Here is an 18,716-nt window from a genome sequence, read left to right as displayed (position 1 = left end):
GGATGAAAAGTAATTTGGGCTCAAATCTGAAATTCATTCATTATTCCTACATGTCAGTTATCAGAATCAATTTTTACTGACACAGTTGACAACATAATTTAAAAGGTGACTTACATTAGAGATCGGTTAGCATTTCTTACCAGTGTGAATGTATAATGTGTTGTCCTAGATTCTCCCTTTCTCATTGAAGAATTAAGAAAATTTGTAGACAAAATGACACGGAAAAGCAGACCAGAGGAAGGCAAGCAAAGCAGAGAGAATGGAAAAGAGATTAGGGGAGATACCTGAAGAGAATCCTGGTTTTCAGAGCGACTGACAGGGGTATAGTCATGAAGCGAAGAGCTGTGCAGAATACCCATAGAAGCTGAACTCACCATGGAGGTGCCATGTCTTCTGCTACTGCCGCCTTCCTGAGTGTCTGTTTGGGCAATTGAAACAAAAACGGTTGAAGAACCAGTGAGGAAGCTTTCTCCACTATCATTTACTGGCAGAATCTCTTCCTTCCTTTTGGATTCCTTCTGTCTAATTTTACTCCTTTATTCACTCTGAATGAAATAATCCAAAACACTCCTTCCACATCAACTCTTGCACAGTGCTAAAACCCCAGTCCCACTGTTTAAGGAGTGACTGCCTGGCTCGTTTGTGCTTTTCTGCTCTCAATACCCTTCTTTTTGACTTTGAAAGGATGGGGTATGCCATCAGGAGCATAAGCTCATTGGCAGGAGGGGCAAAGTGCTTCTAAGGCACATAGATGATTTATGGAAAGTTCTGAAAAATACTGCACGTGGACAAAATACAGGATACGTGTACCAGTGGATTACAAACAATGTTTGCCCATTTCTCTGTTCTTTCAAAGACAACAACTCAGCTGTAATGTTAACATTACATTAATTTTTACCATAACATTGCAGCACAAGAAAGAGTTGTTAGTGTAGTGTAACCTCAGCAATTACTGACATTGTTGCTTTCTTAAAACAACCACCACCAACAACAAAAAAGTAGTAAAATGCTGTTTCCAGAAAAACTGCCCTGTAATAAAAATAAATGTAACTCTTTTGACTTTGGAAAATGGAATTTTCCACTTCAAAACTCAAAATGAAATAAGGTGAGACAAAGTAATTCTCTCTTGCGTGCTTTAACAGTATGCCCTGCTCATCACTGCAATAGCCAAGCGTTCAGTCAAATTCGAGTCCTCAAACTAACAAGGTGGTTTTGCATTTTACTTGTAATAGGGAAGGACCGAAGCTCACCAAAATTCTTTTTACTGTTTCTAAAATAAAGAATGTGTTTATTTCTCCTCAGCAGAGAATTTCTCCTTTTGTTTTTAAAGGACAAGCTATGTATGGGACTTAAGTTCGTGAGACACAGCGATGAGAGTTTGTGCAGCATGGCTTAGAGACCGAGCACACAACTGGCAGCTCTGAAGAAACAGTGTCACAGTATGTTGGATTCGAGCTATTTTTGTACCTTTGCAAAGGTCCTGGCAGAATGCAGACAGCCAAGTTACAGTGACCTTAAGAGACTGCGCTACCAGCCATAGTGCTGCTTAGAAGAGCATATGCTGGAAGGCACAGCCCATGCCAACTTGTTTCCTGGCTGTCTTTGCCAATACAGGCTTTTCTGAGCAAGGTTTTTGGAATACAGCCTTGTGACTATCTTCCACTTCCAGCAGCCCTGTAGCAGGGGAACCCTCTTCTAGCCACCCTCTTCTTTATGCACAACTGGTCCTTTTAATTGGCATAAAGGAGCAGGTACACAGATAAGACTGTCATATGAAGTATCTGCCCTTCTGAATTTCTTCAGAAAAGCAAACCTGCTCTGAACAGCTGAGGAGTTGTTAGTGGGAAGATCAATGCCTTTCTCTTTAAAAAGAGGAGCAGCCACAATGAAGTCAGCAACACTTCTAAGATCACATACAAAAAAGCAAAAATAAGCCTTTATGTTGTATCCTGGAAAATATAGCGATGTATTTGAAACTTCATTAAAGTGTATCCACAGAAGAATGAACACTGTGGTCACTACTAGCAATTTCTGAAGCAGAAAGAGGAAAGGAACAGGCACAGGCAGGAACATACCTAGTGTACTCTCACTGGGGTCATCAGGATCTGGAGTATTACTCAGCAGACTGTGCATGTCTCCACGTCGACGCTGTCTGTGCCTCCTCCGATACTGAAATTCAGCATATTCCTGCATAAACCAAAGGTTACAAAATACAGGGCAGCATGCAGTAATATTTTTCTGATGTAATAAGCACCACATTTTTATGAAAAAATGTGTGATTTTATATGTTTATTATAAAATCAACTGTTTTCAGAAAAATAAATTGCAAGTTATATCATGCAATGCTTAACATAAATAATAACTGAAAAGACCCCACAAGGTAATCCTAAATAGGTAAAATAATGAATTAACAAAGAAAAATACTTGACATATTACCAATATATTAATACTTGCAATCCCCCTTTTTAAAGAATTACAAGTACACATTTTTTGTTTTGATGCCAAATTTTATATACACACACACTGACACACTTTCCAATAAATACAGAGCTAGTGATTTTAGAACATAAAAACAATTAATCTGAATGGAACCAACAGGTTATTTCAGAGTCCCCGTTGCCAGCAATTCCCAGCAGAAAATAACCTTTGGAAGACTACAGAAAGCTGGCACACATACACCAGGACTTGTTACACTTTTCCCAGCCTCCAGGACACTATGTCTCAGGAACTTCTTAAGCCACAGCTGATACACCTCTACTGAACAGTCTTTGATGGACTTTTACTCCATGAATTACAAATCTCCTCTATTTTTGTCTAGCTTGAGCTGCTAATGAGCATTACCGTATGGATTTGAACTCCTGCAGCCTGTCATTTCTCATGTGGTGTGTATTTACCCAAGACAGTTTATATATATAACATTTATGGGAAAGACTCATTTTTGACCACATCAAACTAGCATCCCAAGGTTTAATTATCTTAATACTTGGAAATAAATGTTTTCATTTCCATATCTTTCCTAATATTAAGAGACTAATTTTATGCTGGAAGGCGAATTTCCAGATATGCTTTAAGGTTAGTACAGCTGACACTGAACCTGACTCTGTAATTTCTTTCATTAATTTCAGTTATTTGTTTACCCAAGGCTATAAAAACATACACACAGGTACCAGCTCTTCTCTTCAGAGGATAATACTGCTATTTATTTCGCTGAGCCCCAAGCTGAAAAAGACTTCATTGGGCCAAATGAATTTAGAAAGATAACATTACCATTAGCTTTCTTTTCTTACATTAACTTTCATCCTGGAATATCTCAACATCTAAAGTGTGTTAAACTTACGGAGTGTCATTTCTCTTACCAATGACCTCATGGCAGGGAAGTTGGAACTAGATGATCTTTAAGGCCCCTTCCAACTCTAACCATTCTGTGATTCTATGATGGCATGTCGTCTTTCCACAAACTCTTTCAGACCTAACTCTTACTCATGATGACATATGCAAGCCAAAAGAATAGTCACAAAATCATCAGTGTGGGCAATTTTTGGTCTAAGAAGATCCACGAAAATTGTAAGAACATAAAAAATCATAGAATCATGGAATGGTTTGGGTTGAGTTGGAAGGGACCTTAAAGATCATTCAGTTCCACCCTCCCACACACCATGGGCAGGGACACCTTCCACTAGACCAGGTTGCTCAAAGTAGCTGTCTGTACTGGACCAGACAAAAGGCCTATTTACCCCAGTACTGTCTTCAACAGTGGTTAGTAGTATTGCTTGTTAGCCTGTGGAACAGCATAAAAAAATAGCGCAAACATGAAGTGGTTGTTATCTAAAATATTCTTCCAGCACCTATGGGAGCTCAGAGATTTTCTAAAAGGAAGGCTGTGCTCCAAACAAGAGAAAATCAAAAGTTGATATGGAACAATATAACTAAATTATTTCAACAATATATAATTACATCACTAGGAATCAGACAAGGAAGAATGGGAAGTGATCATTGAACACAAAGATTTATTAATCATATCAGAACTTATCTCTCATCTGTTTGCAATAAAATCCTAGATTTTCCCAATAGCCATTTCACTTTTGGTTACTTTTTAGCCTTTAGAAAGATATCTTAATCACTACTGATAAAAATTTATTTCTGATTACTTGGAACAATTTTCTATATGTGAGCAAAAGAAGTTTTCGTTTCTTGGGTAGGAACATCATGGTTTCACACCATGGTCTGCCACAAGCAGTGTTCCTCCCTAAACCCAGTAAGATTTTGGTTTCTGTAATAATCTGGTATGCACAGTCATTCTCTATAAAAAATTTTGCAGTGAAATTCACTAAAATAAACACAGATGACCATAATTAATTCTAGAAAATTCCTTTAGCATAGGTGGTTGCAAGTATTCTTGATAGCTACATAGCAAAGAAACCAACTTGCACCATACAGTGCCACATCTACGCAAATCATAAAAACTCATAAGCAATCATGTAAGCACGACTGCAATGGCACTTACTGCTAAACAGCTCATCAACATATTTCTTATCAGCTTTTTCTCACAACCAGTTCCACTGATGACACAGTAACATCACAATGAGTTTGGTATTATTGAGTGTGGAATTATTTCAAAAGAAAGGACTAAATGAACTAGACAGGAGAAGCAAGCTGATCTTTTGTAGAGAAGCAAGCTATCTTCTCAGCAGGATGATGCTCACCAGCAACAATAGCAAAGGAAATATATAGAAAAAGTCCATGGAGTTTTCCAGGAGGCTTTAAAATGATTAGCTATAAAGAAAACAGCACCAAGGAAATGTTGAAATGAAGTTTCCTTCCTAATTGAAGGCTTTAACCAATGTTCTCAAACTATTAAATAAAAGTTAAGATGATAAAGGAAGCTTCTCATATTTTCATGAAGAGTCTTGAAAATTATTCACTCTTTCCCATATACAGATAGTGGAATATTGATTTTCAAAATTATAATTTTCATTCTTGGTTAAGTAGCAGAAGTTCATCTCATCTGAGTATGCAATTTCCATCCTACTTCAATACATAAACCCCAAAATAAACATTTCAAATAGTTAACAATGTTTAGGTGTATGCCTGTATGTTTTTCTTGGATTGTGACAGAAGGATGGAAATTTCTTAGACTTCTTGTCAAATTCTGCTGAACTGATGTTGCATTCAAAAGTAATCTACACAATTCCATGTATTTATTACTTTAAGGTTCCCCAGCACATAGACACCAGTTTATAGAAAATTTTAAAACTGGTTATGTACTTGAAAAATGATGAATCCAACATAGTTTGTCTAATGCCACCTTAAATTAACTATATCATGTAGAGTCATTGCACAGTTAGCTATCAATATATTTCCTTCTATTGTGAAATGAATAAAATGGTGAGCTTAGACCAACTTGAAATGCTTTGAACCAAAATAAGGAAGCACTTCATGCAGACTGCGATCATACCTGTGTTTCTAGAATATGCAGAACTAAGTTAAAGAAATTAAAAAGAAATAGTTTACCTCAGGGGATGCAAATCCTAAATATTCCCAATCCCATGTTCCACCAGCAAAGCTATAAAATTAAGAGATATAAAGCTTAGAAGTAGAACAAGTATGAAAAACCTCCAAGAGCTTCAAAACCTATCAACATGTAAAAACCAGTGCAACTGTAATTCTCTAAACTTGTTAAGTTTGCTTTAATTCCTACCTCAAAACACATTTAGAAAACCATACGGTTAAACTGTTGACTATTCCAGAACTGCCTGATTTTTAGCAAATATGTATAGATTTTTTAAAGCATACCAGGTATTTAGTGACAATCTTGAAGGAAAAAAGTGAAATGGAAGCCATGACATCAAATCATTAATGTATCACAGATGGGAAAGCAATTTAGGTTGCAACATAGAGAGCAGTGATTCTCAAATACACTTTTATTCAAGTGAAAAGCTGTAATTACATGAGGATCCAAGAAAATATGACTATCTGGTGACTTACAACCACTGTGCTTATCAGCTCCATGTTACCTCTCTGTCAAAGAATGACAGTAGATTCACCCACTTTCGCAGCTACCAAAAGAACTTGTTTGCCATGCACAGCACTTGGATTACCTGCGCCTGGGTGCTTCTGGTGAGTCTGCAGGAGCCACACCACGGGCCACAGAGGCCAGGAACTCTTGTCGCTTCTGCTGCACAAGACAAGCTGCACGGATGATTTTATGGCGAGGAGTCCGAAGGTAAGGCCTGTTCACTTTCTGTGCAAGGTCTTCAGTGACCATCTCTAGGTCTGTCTGCAATAGTTAATAAATACAGAATAAAATAGTTTTACAGTGAAATGTGAATCAGGCAGAGCTCTACACCATAACCACTGAGCAGAATGAGAACGATTTTCCTGAAAATACCATTTGAAATACCAACATACCCTAAAAAGTCTGCCCTCTAGCCTACCCTTTTACCAACCTAAATGCTGCCCTTCAGCTTGCAGCTGGGCTTCTCTGGGAAAGGAAAGGGGGAAGGAGAAGAGAGGGAAAGGGAAAGGGAGAGGGAGATGGAGAAGGAGAAGGGAAAGAAGAAGGAGAGGGAGATGGAGAGGAGGAAGGAGAGGGAGAAGGAGAGGGAAAGGGAAAGAAAAAGGGAAAGGGATAGAGAAAGGAAAAGGGAAAGGGAAAAGAAAAAGGAAAGGAAAAGGGAAAGGAAAAGGGAAAGGAAAAGGGAAAGGAAAAGGGAAAGGAAAAGGGAAAGCAGGCAGCACCTCCTGTTGCCCATGCCACTGCCACCCAGGTAGTCCCCCAGTTTTGCCTCCACCCACCTATCAGACACATTAGTAGGGAAAGACAGGGAAGAGGAGCTAGAGAAGAAGATGAAGATTGAAGCTAAAATGTTACCCTCAGAAAGAAGATTAACAGTAAATTATTCTCCTTCTTTCCCCTTCCACCAGTCCTTACTCCTTTCCTTTTGCAATAAAGTGTTTTCTCATTCATTCTAAAACTGAACTAAAAGCTACTTTGTCATGGAGTAATCAAAATGGGCTAGTTTTCCAAACCTGGTTACAAATACAAAACAGGTATATCAGTTTTACACCACAAAAATGGCAAAACCACACCGATAACTAATATCACAAAAAAAGAGGAGCATTAGAAAACCAAAATATATGCATGTATTACCTGCATAAGTTCAAATATTTCTTTCTTTGTGCTTTTAGGCTCCAAAAAGAATCCATACGGATAAGAACACTTAAGAATGCGGCGAGTTTTTAGAAGCTCTTGCACTGCATCTTCAATGAACGTGGTATCAGGACAGCCTCCCTCAGCTGTAAGACGAAACAAGCATTGTGCAAATACTTTCCTGTTGATGTCAGCATTCTTTTAGTGTAAAAGTTTTCCTCCAAATTAAATTTATGTGCACGTCAGTTAAATATTTGGCAAGTGAACAGCAGCAGGTTCACAATGACTACACAGTGCTCTTACTAAAAGAAATAAGCACAGAATATTACCTTTTCCCTTACTAATGCTACTTTCTCCTTGAGTCTTTGGAATAGATAAGATTTACTGTACATTTAGCTTTCTACCCTGCTTATAAATCCTAGTACTGGAGTACTGAAGGGGTCTCGTCACACAGCAGACTGATGTAAGCTCTATCCAAGAGTAAAGGTTTAGCCATAACAGAGCTGATCTCATTTCAAATCAAATTCACAGATCACAGCAAATACTTACTTCCACTGAGAGCTCTACTCAACTGCTCCATCTTTTCTTTGGCTGTTTTTAGAAGGCGCTGTTCTAACTAAAAAAAAAAAAAAGAAAAAGGAAAAAAAATCATTATTTTTGTATTAAAATAAAAATAAAATCTGTTTCTATTAAAATAGAAACAAAAATTGGTATAAATGGCTAGATCCACACCTGGTAGCTAAGTTCATGGTTCTTAAACCTTGTATAATAGTGCATAAACCTATCAAGCTCTTGAAATCTTCTATGCTTCTTTTCAGCCTGGAAAACAATGGGGAAACAAAAGAAACCAAGATAAATCTTATGATTTAATTCAGCAGTCACCAGTAGATATAATTACATAACCAACTGTTTCTATTCCCTCTATAAAGTATATATCATTTCCTGGGCTGCATCAAAAGAAGCGTGACCAGCAGGACAAAGGAGGTGATCCTGCCCCTCTACTCTGCTCTTGTGAGACCCCACTTGGAGTACTGTGCAAAGTTCTGGTGTCCTCAACATAAGAAGGACATGGAGCTGTTGGAGCAAGTCCAGAGGAGAGCCACGAGGATGATAAGAGGGCTGGAGCACCTCCTGTATGAAGACAGGCTGAGAAAGTTGAGGCTGTTCAGCCTGGAGAAGAGAAGCTGCGTGGAGACCTCGTAGCAGCCTTCCAGTATCTGAAGGGGGCCTGTAAGAATGCTAGGGAGGGACACTTCATCAGGGACTGTAGTGGTAGGACAAGGGAGAATGGGTTCACACTGAAATAGGGGAAGGTCGGGTTAGATATAAGGAAGAAGTTCTTTACTGTGAGGGTGGTGAGGCACTGGAACAAGTTGCCCAAAGAACTGGTGAATGCTCCATCCCTGGCAGTGTTCAAGGCCAGGCTGGACAGAGCCTTGGGTGACATGGTCTAGTGTGAGGTGTCCCTGCGCATGGCAGAGGGCTTGGAACTAGACAATCTTAATATGATTCTATGATTCTACTGTACACAATGCTGACAAATGCCATGTAAGTAAAGAGACAAATGTAATTTTTACATTTACAAGTCTGTAAATACTGTAGCCAAAGAGTTGATACACTGTGTGTGCATGCTATTTAAGAATACTCTCCAAAAGCCAAAATTAACGCATGTCTTTGGCAGTGCACAGCAGCTAATTACAGTACCAGCATACCCATTTCACAAAAGGAAACCATGGCACAGAGAAGTAAAATGAATCAAGTAAAGTCACTGGTGGTTGTTACCAAAGCCAAAAGCAGAACCAAATTCTGTTTCTATCCACAAATAAGCAGTGTTTCTTTCTGTCTCTTTGATATATTTAAGGTTGTATTTTTCAATATAAAACTTGGGTTTAGAAGAATTTTGATGTAACTTCTCCTAAATAGACAATTACAGCCTTAGCACTATTTTTCAAACACACACATTCACTTATTACCTCTACTGTCATCTCCTTAGACTGTTCCTCTACATGTTGAATAACCTCATAGCGAGTGCATCTGTAATAGCCTCCAGTGGAAGAGCTGTGCTTCTTCCATTCTTCTAAGCATATCCAGCAAAAGTCATATTTGCACTTCAGAAAAAAAAAGAACAAGGGAAAAAAAAAGAAGTTGAAAGATTTGCAGTTATTCATCTTATTCTTCCATGAACAACTGAATTAACATCATTCTGAGTGTGCTTATGGTCAAAAAAAGTTTTTGAGGAGCTTCCTTCCCATTTTACTTACTACAGAAGATCTGGGTTATCAAATCACGTCAATCATAATTTTTGTTCCTGGGATCACAAGATTGTGTTGGATCTACATGTTAATTTTCAAGTGGATAAAATAGTCAAATGATAAATACAGCTGATCAGGCCTGGTTTTTTTTTGTTACTGTTTCCAAAAAAAATAGTCCCATTTTTTAAGCAACACAGAAACTGTTCATGAGAATGAATGTTATTTTTTCTCCTAATATCACTTAAAAACTATGATTACTAGTATTTTTGTCATGTGGTGTTCCTGATGCAAAATATTAGTAACAATTACTAAAGCAACAGAGAAGAAACCAGAACATAAGCTTTGAAGAGTGATTACTTCAAGGTGAGCCTTTTTTGCGTTGACTGAGTAGAGTTTACAGGTAACATCTTACAAGGAGATCTGACTTATCCAGGCTTCTCTGCATCAAAGATCAAACTGTATTAAAAATTCTCAACTCAGCACTGAGTTCTCAGCTACTTTATTTCAACATATTTGGAAGCAAAAGACTTCAACTTGGTGAATCGTGTTTATTTCATCTGTTTTACAGATGAGCAAACAAAAATCCTGAAAAAAGTAAGCAAAAATTTCTATTAATTAATATGAAGCCATTAATATTTGTTTCACGAGCAACAGAACTAAAAAAGCTTAACTTCCTAGTAGTTTATGTGTATATGTTCCTACTGCAGTAATCTCACCTCTCCCAAATTATCTCACTCCATGACTGCTCTATGATATATATCTTCTAATCTCTCACATCTCCCAAAGCCTCCTCAAAAGCCCAGGATCCAAGCAGTGTTCCCAGACCCTCCTCCAATACCTGTCTCATTAAACTTTCAAAACCACACTACTTGTTTCTACACATCTCCCAACCCCCTGAGCTCTGTTTTATGTGCCTTTATGATCACTTAGCCATGCAGCAGCACTGCCTAGGTTTAACAAATCACATCTGCTGCCCAGACACTGTCTAAGCCATACAGAAGAGGTAACTGCTGAGTAGGTATTTCAGCCTCTCTCTTGGTGGCAGTACAAATTAAGTCTCTGCACCATACTGCTACCAAGTTTCATGAAACTTGCAGTAATTTAATATCCATGAACCCCAACCTGTTCCTTCATATCTGATTCAAAGTACCCAGAAGATTAAAACTACAGGCTGGGGAGACAGCAGAACTGTCTAAGCCTTGTCTCCTTAGAAACTGGGCTCATAAAACAGGAAGATGTCTACTTAGTACAGATATGTACTCCGTGACTAGTATCACTTAGTACACATTAAAAAGTGATTTTATGAGCAAAGAGTATCCTCCTCTACACCACTCTTGGTGCAGGGGAGGATACTACATGCTAGCTGCTAAGAGGCAGTTGTAGTTCACCATGTAGTAGGCTTGAGTAGACTTTACTGCAGCAAAGGCAGAAGCTTCGTCACAGGCCATTACTTCAATGGAGGAAAAGACAAGCGAGGTGACCACTATACCTTGTGTCTGAGCCCTGCAATGAGCTTCAGGATACACTTCCTTTCCTTTCTCAGAAGGCCGAGGGGAGGCAGCTTCTCTTTGCAGAGATTTCTCCACCACAAAAGGAATCTGACTGCTTTAAGGACAGTTGGAACTTTTTTATGAAATACAGCATCAAAGAATAGAACTGTGATTGTCAGCCGGTGCCTTAGACTGGCACTGAATTAAATTATCTAAATTCAACAGTGTTTAATGGCCAATGTCTTCTCCAGCCTGAAGCCATACTTTTTTCCACTGAGATGAGCTAAGTGGCAAAAGCTGCAATGAACATACCTTTTACAGTCTTTAGCACTATAGAATTTAGGAGCTCTTTTAAAAATCATGTAAAGAAAAAACTCCAAACCAACACAAAACCCATCAAACTTGGCATAAACCAAAGTGGAGGAGAATCTGTTCTCTGCTGCCACAGACAAAACCAAAGAAATGACACTAAAAAAGTCCCAATCTTCATATCACAGAAAGGGAGGGATTATGTGATGATAATACAAAGAAAATAGGATTTGCATTGCAATGGAGAGAGACTAACGTCTCCAGGAAAATAAAATGACTTTCGAAGTCTCTTAGCTTTTCATTGGCAGCCAACTACGTCAAGTGTGTGCTTCTTTCTTAGTTTTAATGATGCTGCTCAAAGAGGTATTAGCTGTAGTTATATAAGATATTTCTGACATAAAGAGATGGTATTCTAACATGCTGTTTTTAACTAATTTGAGAGAAAATGCTTTCTCAAATGATACTGAACTCATGGCAAAAAATATTTTTCTATTTCAGTAGCATAGCGCAAACTCATGACTAATTTTTTGGCTGCTGTTGCCAATAAGTTTCTTTTGAAACTACTCTTTGCTGTCTTTTCTTTCCTGCTGATGAATTCCTGTTCACAGTTTTCCATTTAAACTTCTCTGTTTTGTTGTTAGAACATAATGCAAAAGAAAAATGCAGTATGGCAAAACCTTCATTAGAAGTTACCATTCCTTAAAATGTTTCATCTTTTGCCAAGTAAAAATGTTCTTCCTCTTCTATTAAACTATCAATTATTTCCATTTCCTTAAGTTTCATACTGTACTGCCAGTATTTCTTAGTGTTTATGAATTTTGATCATTACAGTGTTTACCTGCCAGCCAAACAGATTTCACTAAATATTAAACATTTTCTAAATACATGTAAGCTGCCATTTGCAAATTATCTAATTCTTTCAGCAGGTTCCATCAGATTTCAGGCATGGCTTTTGGACACCTGTGCTCCTAAAACATATACATGACATATATAACCTGAATTATGTTTCACAACAAATTATATGAAGGCTCTTTCTTACCTTTGCACACTGCATGTGGTTGCAGCCCTCATTCTTCTGAATTGGAGATTTGCAGTTGGCGCATGGTTTGGAGTTCGTTAGTAACCACAGGCAGTTGGCAGCATCTTCATACGCCTCACTGACTCCCACAACTTTATGAGGGTGACAGGAGGATACGGAGCATGCAAAAGAAGAGAAGGTGAAATTGTACTTGTGTAATCTTTTGTGAAAATCAGATTAGGATCTGTTTCTTGACAGAACATTGTAATTCTTCACTGTATGTATTTCTCACAAAGATAAACATGTATTTTCTAATTTATAAATATTATATATAAAATTATTACACATAGTATTCGTATGTATTTCCACACATATATTTCTATACAAATTTGTATGTACTATATATGATATTTGTAACGTATAAATGAACAAATACCTATATGAGTAAAATGGGCACGGTTTGACATGGTATATTTTCTTCTTTATAATATTTTCTATGCTTTCTAGAATATTTATAATGCATTCTGGAAAGGCTCTGAACTGTGGTAACCATGATATTTCTTATTTGAATTACAGTCAATCTTTAATTTTTTTGTTAATGTTGACCAACAAAATGTCTGTCCTGTGCAAACCCAGCCTTTATTAGTTCTTTCTCAGTAAACATTATTTATCACTAAGCCATTCCCCCCAATTCCCTTGCAATTCACCCTCAACCTATTATTATCACCTGTTGGTTTGAATTAGTTTAAAGCACACAAACAACCGCAATGAACACAACACAAAGTGCAGACTGGGATAAAAGATTTAAAATTTGTCCAGGACAAATAAAGTTACATTCAGGAATCAATCAATTAATTAATGAAACAAAGCTGTAACAGGAAGGGAAAGGAGTTTTGTGTGCGATGACTGAACCATACGCGGATTTATGGGGAGGAAAGCTTATGAAGAAGTTTACCATAGTGCTGCCCAATATGCAGTTACAGTGTGAAGCAGCCCCTCATTGAGGGGTTTAGTTTTCTTCCCCTTTTACCCTATTTTTCAACCGATGTAGAGTTTTTACTTAGTGCAACTAAAAAAACCCTCTTAACCCAAAAGATAAAAACAGCAGCAAAAAAAATGACACCACCCTCCCCCTGCCCTGGCCTGACTCTTACGTTCTTCTGGTTTCATTTCAGATATTTTCTGTAGCCAGTCCTTCCAGGTTTGGCAGTCACAAGGTTCATGTGCTTCACCGAGACATTCCCTGAAAATGAAGGTGCATACACAATTCCTCATCATTTGGAGATTAAAAAAGTTAAAAATTGGTTCAAGCTAAAAAACTTGGAAACTTTTCAAGACACACTCAAATCTTAATTAACTCAGGAAGATAAAAAGCCATTCAATTAACATTATTTTAAAATGCTCTTAGACAACTTGCTCACAAGCAGAGATGACCATTATTAATATTGATATGAGACAGGAAAGGAAAAGATCTTTCAAAAATTACAATCTAAAATAAATCAGCTGGTTTGCAGTTTGCTGGAGTTATGCCTGGGTACTATTTTAGTACCACAAAATGTGTTAGTGTAGTTCCTGTGATAAAAGTAAGCCAGAATAAAGAGATTATCCAGAAGTAGGTAGTTTGCTATAGCTGAAATGCATTTTATGTAGAATTACTTGCACCTATTCAGTTGTAATTTTTATCTTTTTTCAACTTTTAATCTAGAACAAGATCCAAAACCTTCAACACCAACTTTAAGTATTTATGGATGTTTACTCTTTCCACCAGAGTATCTTAAATGGGGACTTTAACTTAGTTACATGGATATAGTGGAGAAATGAGTCCCTTGAGCTTCTCTTGAAGTTACCTAGCTTTCAGGATGGCAATCACTACAAGACAGTGGCAGATACATGGTTTCCCGCCGGTGCTTTGGTGTAGATGTGCCAATATGGACTCCAAATTTGTAACAATTCCCTTTTTTACTGGAACAGCAGCAAATAGCCTCAGACATCTGCCACATCAAACAAAACAATTCAGAGGGAGTATATTTCAGATGGGCACCAGCTGCATCAAAGCATACACAAGTTTTCTGCAGATCCAGTAGTGAACTGCTCTCTGCGGTGCCGATTCAGAAGCTATGGCAGTACTCTTCTGATCCCTCTTAAGCAGGAATGCAGGAACAAAGAAAAGGTCATGGCAATCATTTTCAACTGTATTTCCTCTAGCCAGTCTGCTATCAAACAGGATCTCCTGTTTGGAGATACTTCAGATCTGTAGCTGGGAACAACTATACTGGAAAGAATAACTAGTCTATAACACGGCAATCTCCGCTCTGGTTAAAAACTGATACCTTGCACTTTCTGTGGGCCAATAGTACACATAAATCATTTGCTTCAAGAGAGCTAAGACTTCTCAGACAATTTTGTTCCTAGAAAGGACTGAATCTAGCAAAAATTAACTTAAAATACTTAGTTTTAAGTGAAAAGCTGATTAGTTAATCTATTACTGAGGGGGAAGGTTGTGGTTTTGATGTTTTCAGATTTGTAAATTTGTTGATTTTTAATCAAGTGCAATCACATATATATCTCATGTGTCTCTACATCTCTGTATCTATCTATATGATAGTCCTGACAGAGACTATCACAGAAGAACAACTTCTCATGGAAGTTCTTTCCTCAGCCCACCCCAAAACAAGGATTTTTATATTGGGATGTCATTTTACTAGAGTAAAAGCATTGAGCCTATCGCTCATAAATCTTTTTACGAAACAAAGCTGTATTTTGGATAGACTCCCTGACAGCACTGAATGAAGGGAACTAACACCAAACAGCTGTGACACTTAAAAGTGTCAGCCTCCCTGGATTGCCTTCCTCAATACTCAGCAGGGTGATTTATTTGAAGGTTCAGTACATATTTAATAAAATTGTAGCAAGTTTCGACAAGTTAAACTCATGTAAGGGTGAAGAGCATCATCCAAAAAGAATGCAGTTCTGGATTTTCTTTCCTCTCATGATAATATTTATACCATATAACAAATTTTGAATCAAGCCAGCAAAACACTGTTGCAACCTATAATTGGCTTCCCAAGTGCACCTGAAGAGATGCCTCTCTCGCAGAACAAGACTCTAATATAAAGTTCTGAAGAATCTTTTAGTGAATGCAGTATCAATTGCTATTACAATGGCTAAGCTGTAGATTACCTGGGTAAAACTTGCAGAACTGATGTAAGTATAGAACTGTGTGATGTGTTGATTGAACTTTAAATATATAAAGCAAGCTCCCTTTAAGCATACAGTAACGATGAAAACCCTCTGAACTGAGAATATACTTTATTTTCTCCAGAGGAACTCATTCATGCACAGGTTTTTTGTACTGGAAGACTTATATGGCTGTCCTCAGCAAAACTTTCTGATTTATAGTACTGCAGGAACTCAAGGAACTAGGACAGGGCTTTGTTCTGCACTTCAGAAAACTATCCCACCACTATTTTGCTTTTGTTGATGCTGCTGTTGTCCTTTTCCTTGGACGTGCTGAAGACAAGCAATCTGAGGGAAGTTTTTAAATATCTTACGGTTTTTCACTCCTTCTTGAGCTCGTATTCATCTTAAGATTCAACAGATGATAACATAAAGAAAATGCACTGGTCCTAAAGGGAACCAATGATTGGAGTGATCCTGCAAACAGAATACCTCACTATGAAGCAAAAGGTCCTTCACAGCCATGTTTAAACTCCAGCTTCTTTGACGTGATTCTACAAAAATTCAGAAAGAGCTAAAAATTGCTCATTTTCTGTACTGCAATACATAATATGCTGTGTTTCAATTATACTACTGCAACCCAGAGCAGACACAGAAATTCCTCCACCAATATCCCGCCTCTCCTCTGTCCCCTCAGAACATCACAACATTCCATACCACTGTTTTGCATCTAAGAGAGCCAATAATGAGTAAGACAGTATTATAAACTTTTGCTGTGCCCCAAAATACTAAAATATTTGTGCACATGAGGCTATTTAGTGCACGGATACAGGACAGTAGTCATATACCATCCATACAAATTTTTGTTGTGTGCTTGATGCTAAGTGGGGCTTTGAAATTAATCCCTGGAATAGCAGCGACTGTTAGTTTATGTAGATTTCTAGTACCAACCAGCAGAAAAGATGTCCTTTCCCACAATCCACAGCAGGGGCTTTTAGCATAGGGAAGCTAAGTGTATCTGATCCTGTTGAATTTGATCCTTGTCTTGTTAGCCTTACTGCTCTTTCACAGCCTGGTATAGGACACCATTTAATAGCAGGATTATTTTCAACAAAGGCCTGGGATCAAAAAAGGAAAAAAGGAAAATATTTTACCACATAAGATCAGATTTCATCATTGATACAAACCAATCTGTATTCATAATCTTACTTTGAAGGAACAAAGCCAAGAAGCCTAAGGACAATTTTATAGCTACATTGATAGGCTTTTAAAAATAATTATACGAAGGGAATAATTTAATCTCCACCTTAAAAATGTTGTTTGTTTGAAATAACAACAGTACTCACAACTTACACTAAGATGCAAATGACTCACATCCCAAACAAAATATTCAATGTATGCAAGTAAATTCCTTTGTGACATGGCTTACTGTAAACTTCTACTATAAATGCACTAGCAATATACTCATTAACAAAACTAAGTCTTGTAGTTGAAAAGAATTAAAATCTTACTGATTAAAACAAAAATCCCACAATATATTCCACCTGCAATAAACTTGAAATCAAAACTAGACTAATTCAGGAATTTACTTCCAATCTGTTTCGGTTAAGATAGTAGGTGTTCTTTTGTAAAACTTACATCTAATAAATGAGAAGAAAAAAGAAACTTTCACTACTTTGCTTCAAACCTATGCTGATCACCAGCCACTTGAAATATGAAGATGCAAAAGATTAACCAGATCTGGTCATTTAATTTGCATCTTACTGTGTAAGAGTCTGTTACTATATATTAAACAGACCCATCACCCAGAGAAAGTAATGTATTGTAAATGAAAAAATATTTCTCTACTTTCTTATGCCCTGCCACCATTGTAAAGAAGCATATCATCTCAAGACTAGTTCATTACTACACTAGTATAAAAGAAAAAAGGGGAATTAAAAGATTGCTTTTAAAAACAAGTTGCAATGATGGAAACAAACACGCTAAAAAAATCAAACTGGAAAATCAAATCAAGGTTTTCCTACTTCTCTTCCTATATATAGCAATTATATCAAGCATTGGATGGAAAAACATTAATTCACTTGTACTAATAAATTTAAAAAATGTAAACAGGCGCCATTTCTGCATGTAAACAGTCTCTTGGTAATACAAATAATCCAAAAGCTCTTAAAAATTTTAGATTGCCAACACAAACAAGGCTGGTTGATGAAAAGCTTCATATGACCTGTTACAAACAGTAGTTTGATCAGATCATTTTATTAATACTGCATTAGGTTACACATTATGAAAGTATTGCATTTGTGCTTAAGGAATAAATATATTATTCTATCTTTTTTCTCAGTGATACATCAAACACTGATATTATAGCATGTAAGTCAGCCCATAATTCAGTGTACATATTAATTTATGAATTTCTACTTTTAAAGTTAGATGCATTGCAGCATTTAACATAGCAGTTGGAAGTTATTTTTTATAAAATGAAACACAGTTCAAGAGTACAAGAACAGTTTGATAATTTACCTTAATGTCAAATTGAAGGTATCTTTTGTCCATCTCCTTGGAAACCACACTTTCTATGATGTCTACAGGCACAAGCTGGAAACAATCATATGCTGGGCAAAAAATGTTGTGAGCTTCACCCTCCTGAATTTTCAGATTCAAAAATCTGCCAGAATTTTGTCAGTCAGTATTTGTGAATAAAAAGTAAAAATTAAAGGCTGCTGAATACTTTATGCTAGGTTCACAGATATTCACATTAATCATTTTTTAAACAAAGAATAGGAATTGTCCCTTTCTGCTGAAAAGGGCAATGGATTTGAAGAACAGCATAATTAAAAAGAAAATAAAAGAACACTGTCATGGTTCAAAACAGAACACCATCAGCTATGCTTAGCCCTATGTGTTTGTGGTTTCCATCCTTTCCATTTATCAGAGACAGCTCTACAATGTTTAATTAAACTGAGCATTACTTTTAACTTAAATCAGAAATGGAACATGTAAATGTAATTAATCTAGGAAATAATTAATTCGATATGCAATTAATTTTTACAACTATGCTAGTCAAAATAGGTCTGCTCTTGGAAACAAATTTCTAAATGGAGACCTTTATAGTCCCTAAGCACCAGAATGCAAGACAGCATGAGCTCAGATATCTGCTGGAAGCTGGACTTTAACTAACAGTGCACAAGGCTGCTAAGTTTAAAAGCTGTAACTTATTACTCTGACATCAATGATGGTACTCATCTAACTTTAATCATCTATTTGACAGACAGCTATTCTAAGTTAGCCACCTGGAATCCTTTAATACTTAAGGTAGAGAG

At 37.0% G+C, this 18,716-nt stretch overlaps 1 protein-coding gene across 8 annotated transcripts in view; it reads right to left on the bottom strand.

Moving 5' to 3' along the window:
- ANKIB1 (ankyrin repeat and IBR domain containing 1) overlaps positions 1 to 18,716 on the bottom strand; it is a 93,915-nt gene that overhangs the window by 3,258 nt on the left and 71,941 nt on the right. For 4 of the 8 annotated variants that reach the window (XM_030498085.2, XM_030498327.1, XM_030498247.1 and 1 more), the window contains exons 8-19: positions 17,917 to 18,061; positions 16,348 to 16,514; positions 13,374 to 13,462; positions 12,241 to 12,371; positions 9,124 to 9,258; positions 7,883 to 7,969; positions 7,700 to 7,766; positions 7,151 to 7,296; positions 6,099 to 6,277; positions 5,512 to 5,563; positions 2,076 to 2,187; positions 285 to 418 (exon numbers count right to left, since the gene is read on the bottom strand). In XM_030498085.2, the coding sequence (XP_030353945.1) occupies positions 285 to 418; positions 2,076 to 2,187; positions 5,512 to 5,563; positions 6,099 to 6,277; positions 7,151 to 7,296; positions 7,700 to 7,766; positions 7,883 to 7,969; positions 9,124 to 9,258; positions 12,241 to 12,371; positions 13,374 to 13,462; positions 16,348 to 16,514; positions 17,917 to 18,061 (1,444 nt within the window). The remainder of the gene's footprint in view (positions 1 to 284; positions 419 to 2,075; positions 2,188 to 5,511; positions 5,564 to 6,098; positions 6,278 to 7,150; positions 7,297 to 7,699; positions 7,767 to 7,882; positions 7,970 to 9,123; positions 9,259 to 12,240; positions 12,372 to 13,373; positions 13,463 to 16,347; positions 16,515 to 17,916; positions 18,062 to 18,716) is intronic. The other 4 variants (XM_030498578.1, XM_030498662.1, XM_030498404.1 and 1 more) reach the window with 3 other exon arrangements.

The sequence above is a fragment of the Strigops habroptila genome, chromosome 1 (genome assembly GCF_004027225.2).
Source record: "Strigops habroptila isolate Jane chromosome 1, bStrHab1.2.pri, whole genome shotgun sequence".
NCBI lineage: Eukaryota > Metazoa > Chordata > Aves > Psittaciformes > Psittacidae > Strigops > Strigops habroptila.
Note: the sequence above shows the minus strand (reverse complement) of the source record. Positions and strands in the feature narration are given on the sequence as shown.